This window comes from Protobothrops mucrosquamatus, unplaced genomic scaffold (assembly GCF_001527695.2).
Source record: "Protobothrops mucrosquamatus isolate PMUCROS unplaced genomic scaffold, P.Mucros_1.0 scaffold3685, whole genome shotgun sequence".
Classification (NCBI taxonomy): domain Eukaryota; kingdom Metazoa; phylum Chordata; class Lepidosauria; order Squamata; family Viperidae; genus Protobothrops; species Protobothrops mucrosquamatus.
Window position 1 is genome coordinate 92,226 of NW_015389642.1, and position 5,811 is coordinate 98,036.

The 5,811-nt window shown below is 51.8% G+C and overlaps 1 protein-coding gene across 1 annotated transcript in view; it reads left to right on the forward strand.

The window, feature by feature from the left end:
* Positions 1-512: 512 nt before the first annotated feature.
* The window catches only part of LOC107298065 (cathelicidin-related peptide batroxicidin-like), a gene marked incomplete at its 3' end in the record, with an annotated part of 34,399 nt that continues 29,100 nt past the window's right edge, over positions 513-5,811 (forward strand). The window contains exons 1-3 of the mRNA XM_029286445.1: positions 513-715; positions 2,616-2,723; positions 5,388-5,561. Of these exons, the coding sequence (XP_029142278.1) occupies positions 539-715; positions 2,616-2,723; positions 5,388-5,561 (459 nt within the window). The remainder of the gene's footprint in view (positions 716-2,615; positions 2,724-5,387; positions 5,562-5,811) is intronic.

The following is a 5,811-nucleotide window of genomic DNA, read 5'->3' on the forward strand; positions in this document are numbered from 1 at the left end:
TTCTTCTTCTTCTTCTTCTTCTTCTTCTTCTTCTTCTTCTTCTTCTTCTTCTTCTTCTTCTTCTCCTCCTCCTCCTCCTCCTCCTCCTCCTCCTCCTCCATCCAAAGAGCCTCTTCAGATGCCTGGACTTCTTCAACTGCCCCCCCCTCCCACACACACACACACACAACCCCACCCCTACCACCCCTTCTCCAAGCTTCCCCAGTCCCGGGATGGTGGTGGGGGAATCGCCCAGGTTGCGCAAACCACAAACTGCCCAGGTTGCGGATTTTGGAACCCGGCCAGAAGCCCACCGGAGGAGCGCCGTTCAAGTTTCCAAACCGGAGTTTCATCTCTGCCCCTTGGTCAATAAAAAAAAAAAGAAGAAGGAGTGTCTCATTTTGAGGAAGGACCTCCGAATAATTCCACGGCGGGTGGGGAGAGGGAAAATCCCTGGTCACCCATCCAGGAAGGCGAGGACCCGCCTACTCCAGGGTGTAAAATAAAAGGAGACCTGCCGGATCCCCGGGGAATCCCATCAGAAGAAGCAGCAGCGAGGATGGACGGCTTGCTCTGGAAGATCTGGCTGGTGGTGACCGTCTGCGGGACGTCCTGCCTCGCACACAGGCCCCTGAGCTACGGGGAGGCCGTGGAGCTGGCCGTGAGCATCTACAACAGCAAGGCCGGCGAGGAGTCCCTCTACCGCCTCCGGGAGGCCGAGCCTCAGCCCGAGTGGGTAGGTTTCCATGACAAGAGTTGGGAGGGACCTGGGAGGTCATCTAGTCCGACCCCTTGCTCGAGCAGGAGACCCATGCAGAATCATGGAAGGACAGAGTTGGGAGGGAGCTGGGAGGTCATCCAGTCCAACCCCCTGCTTGAGCAGGAGACCCTTACAGAATCATAGAAGGACAGAGTTGGGAGGGAGCTGGGAGGTCATCTAGTCCAACCCCCACAGAATTACAGAATAACAGAGTTGGAAGGGACCTTGAAGGTCATCTACTCCAACTCCCTGCTCAAGCAGGAGACAGAATTACAGAATAACAGCGTTGGGAGGGAGCTGGGAGGTCATCTAGCCCAACCCCCTCCTCGAGCAGGGGATCCATACAGAATCATGGAATGACAGAGTTGGAAGGGACCTGGGAGGTCATCTAGTCCGACCCCCTGCTCGAGCAGGAGATCCATGCAGAATCATGGAAGGACAGAGCTGGGAGGGAGCTGGGAGGTCATCTAGTCCAGCCCCCTGTTCAAGCAGGAGACACAATTACAGAATAATAGAGTTGGGAGGGACCTGGGAGGTCATCCAGTCCAACCCCCTGCTTGAGCAGGAGATCCATGCAGAATCATGGAATGACAGAGCTGGGAGGGACCTGGGAGGTCATCCAGTCCAACCCCCTGCTCGAGCAGGAGATCCATGCAGAATCATGGAATAACAGAGCTGGGAGGGAGCTGGGAGGTCATCTAGTCCAACCCCTTGCTTGAGCAGGAGATCCGTGCAGAATCATGAAATAACAGAGCTGGGAGGGACCTGGGAGGTCATCTAGTTCAACCCCCTGCTCAAGCAGGAGACAGAATTGCAGAATAAGAGAGTTGGACGGGACCTTGAAGGTCATCTAGTCCAACCCTCTGCTCAAGCTACAGAATCATAGAATAACAGAGTTGGAAGGGACTTTGGAGATCATCTAATCCAACCCCTGCTTGAGCAGGAGACCCTCACAGAATCATGGAATGACAGAATTGGAAGGGACCTTGAAGGTCATCTAGTCCAACCCTCTGCTCAAGCTACAGAATCATAGAATAACAGAGTTGGATGGGACTTGGGAGGTCTTCTAGTACAACCCCCAGCTCAAGCAGGAGACCCTTACAGAATCATAGAATAACAGAGTTGGACGGGATCTGGAAGGTCATCTAGTCCAACCCCCTGGTCAAGTAGGAGATCCTTACAGAATGATAGAATAACAGAGTTGGGAGGGACCTGGGAGGTCATCTAGTCCAACCCCCTGCTCAAGCAGGAGACCCTTACAAAATCATGGAATGACAGAGTTGGGAGGGACCTGGGAGGTCATCTAGTCCAACCCCCTGCTCAAGCAGGAGACCCTTACAGAATCATGGAATAACAGAGTTGGAAGGGACCTGGGAGGTCATCTAGTCCAACCCCCTGCTCAAGCAGGAGACCCTTACAGAATCATTAGAACAGAGTTGGAAGGGACCTGGGAGGTCACCTAGTCAACCCCATGCTCAAGCTGGAGACCCTTTCAGAATCATGGAAGGACAGAGTTGGGAGGGACCTGGGAGGTCATCTAGTCCAACCCCCTGCTCAAGCAGGAGACCCTTACAGAATCATGGAAGGACAGAGTTGGGAGGGACCTGGGAGGTCATCTAGTCCAACCCCCTGCTCAAGCAGGAGACCCTTACAGAATCATAGAAGGACAGAGTTGGAAGGGACCTGGGAGGTCATCTAGTCCAACCCCCTGCTCGAGCAGGAGACCCTTACAGAATCATAGAATGACAGAGTTGGAAGGGACCCGGGAGGTCATCTAGTTCAGGAGGCTCCACCAAGAATCCTTCAACGTCCTTCCAAGGGAACGTGGGAGGAACTCCAGGTGGTTTCCAAATTAACCACCGTTGTCTTGTTTCAGGATCCCAATGCCGAGAGCAGCCAACAGCTGAACTTCACCATCCAGGAGACGGCGTGCCAGGTGGAAGAAGAACGTTCCCTGGAGGAATGCGGCTTCCAAGAAGACGGGGTGAGTGACNAAGTCCAGCAGTCGTAAAAGGGCCAAGTTTGAAGAACCCTGGTTTAAATGTTTAAATATTTTTTCCTCACGGTCACGTGATCAAAATTCAGGCATTTGGGCAAGGCTAGGCAACCTTGGCCCTTTTATGACTGGTGGACTTCAACTCCCAGAATTCCTGAGCCAGCCATGCTGAGGGGAAAGGGAGAGGTTTCCAAGCTGAGCCATGCTGGCTCAGGAATTCTGGGAGTTGAAGTCCACCAGTCATAAAAGAGCCAAGGTGGCCTACCCCTGGCCTAGCCCACTGTTTCTCAGCCTTGGGTACTTTAAGAGGTGTGGACTTCAACTCCCAGAATTCCTGAGCCAGCCATGCTGAGGGGAAAGGGAGAGGTTTCCATGCTGAGCCATGCTGGCTCAGGAATTCTGGGAGTTGAAGTCCACAAGTCATGAAAGAGCCAAGGTGGCCTACCCCTGCCTTAAAGTTCAGCTAGTCCTCAACTTACGACGGCTCCGTTTAGTGTCCATTTTATAGCAAGTCCTCAACTTATGACGGTCCTTTTAGTGACCAAGTTACAACAGCCCTGAAAAAAAATGACATGTCCATTTTATAAGGAGTCCTCAACTTACGATGATCCTTTTAGTGACCATGTTACAACAGCCCTGAAAAAAAATGATATGTCCATTTTATAAGGAGTCCTCAACTTACGATGATCCTTTTAGTGACCACGTTACAACAGCCCTGAAAAAAAATGACATGTCCATTTTATAAGGAGTCCTCGACTTACGACAGTTCTGTTTAGTGACCAGTCACAAGAGCCGTGAAAAAAATGACTTATGTCCATTTTACAGGCAGTCCTTGACTTACGATGGTCCGTTTAGTGACGGAAGTCACGACAGCCCTGAAAAAAATGATTTATGTCCATTTTACAGGGAGTCCTCAACTTACGACGGTGCATTTAGTGACGAAAGTCACAAGAGCCCTGAAAAAAATGGCTTATGTCCATTTTACAGGGAGTCCTTGACTTACGACAGTCCTTTTAGTGACCGAAGTCACGACAGCCCTGAAAAAAGTGACTTATGTCCATTTTACAGGGAGTCCTTGACTTACGACGGTCCTTTTAGTGACCAAAGTTACAAAGTCCTGAAAAAATGACATGTCCATTTTACAGCCAGATTCATTTAACGACCGTGGGACTAACCTAACAAATGCAGTGATTCACTTAATGACGAAGTCGCAAAATGGGGCACAATCCACTCCACAAAGGTCCCGCTTAGCAATTTGGGCTTTCCGTTGTGGTTGTTAAATCGAGGACACACACACACACACAGACACACACAGACACACACACACACGTCGTTGCGACCATAGGATCACGGGATCGAAATCCCGACGCTTGGCAGCTGACTCAGATTTACGACGGCCGCAGTGTCCCGGCGTCTAGTGATTTCCCCTTTTGCGATCTTAACGACCGTGTGTAACCAACTTAATGACGGCAGGGGTTGCCTTAAGAACAGGGGTCTTCAAACTAGGCCCTTTTATGACTCGTGGACTTCAACTCCCAGAATTCCTCAGCCTGCCTGCCGGGCTGAGGAATTCTGGGACTTGAAGTCCACGAGTCACAAAAGGGCCCAGTTTGAAGACCCCTGTCTTAGAGCATCCTGGCTGAGGAATTCTGAGAGTTGAAGTCCACAAGACATAAAAGGGCCAAGTTGGAAGACCCCTGAGAGTCTGGATCTAAGCCCGCAGTTTTATCAAAATGGCCGACTGAGGAATTCTGGGAATTGAAGTCCACAAGTCACAAAAGGGCCCAGTTTGAAGACCCCCTGTCTTAAAGCATCCTGGCTGAGGAATTCTGGGAGTTGAAGTCCATGAGTCACAAAAGGGCCAAGTTTGAAGACTCCCTGGTCTGGATCTAAGCCCGCAGTTTCATCAAAATGGCCGACTGAGGAATTCTGGGAGTTGAAGTCCCACCAATCCTAAAAGGGCCAAGTTTGAAGACCCCTGGTATGGATCCAAGCCCGCAGTTTCATCAAAATGGCCGACTGAGGAATTCTGGGAATTGAAGTCCACCAGTCATAAAAGGGCCCAGTTTGAAGACCCCTGTCTTAAAGCATCCTGGCTGAGGAATTCTGGGAGTTGAAGTCCATGAGTCACAAAAGGGCCCAGTTTGAAGACCTCTGTCTTAAAGCATCCTGGCTGAGGAATTCTGGGAGTTGAAGTCCCCGAATCACAAAAGGGCCAAGTTTGAAGACCCCCTGGTCTGGATCTAAGCCCGCAGTTATATCAAAATGGCCGACTGAGGAATTCTGGGAGTTGAAGTCCACGATTCCTAAAAGGGCCCAGTTTGAAGACCCCTGCTTAAGAAGGTTGCAAAATGGAGGGCGAAACTCACTTAGCGACAGAAGGGTTAGTTGGTTGTAAAGCGAGGACTACCTGCGCTGAGGGAGAGGCTGAGGCTGAACCGTCTGAGCTGGTCTAAGATTCTTCTAGAACAGGGGTCCCCAATCTGTGGGCCACGGTGCCCTACCGATCCGTGGCTTACTCACAAGCAGGCCGCGTGAGTGACTCGAACTCGGGACCTTATGCGTGCGACCTAGGTCCCTCCCTAGGAGCGGAGAAGGGGGTCTCCGTGGAGCCGAATCTTGATTCTCACCCGGCTTTCTTCCCCTTGAAAGGTGGTCCTGGAGTGTACAGGCTACTACTTCTTTGGGGAGACCCCCCCGGTGGTCGTCCTCACCTGTGTACCTGTGGCCGGAGTGGAGGAGGAGGAGGAGGAGGAGGAGCAGAAGGCAGAGGAGGAGAACGACGAGGAGAAGGAGGTGGAGAAGGAGAAGGAGGACGAGGAGAAGGTAAGAAGGGGGCATGGTGGGGGACGTCTCGTGACCAAACTAGGGAACGTCGTCAGGGCTAGAAGGGAGGGGGAGGAGGAGGAGGAGGAGGAGGAGGAGGAGGAGGAGGAGGAGGAAGGACTGTGGAATCCTTAATGCTCTCTGAGCTTGGTGGTTTCCTTGCGGATGTCTCACGACCGAACTAGGGAACGTCATCAGTGCTGGAAGGAAGGAAGGAAGGAAGGAAGGAAGGAAGGAAGGAAGGAAGGAA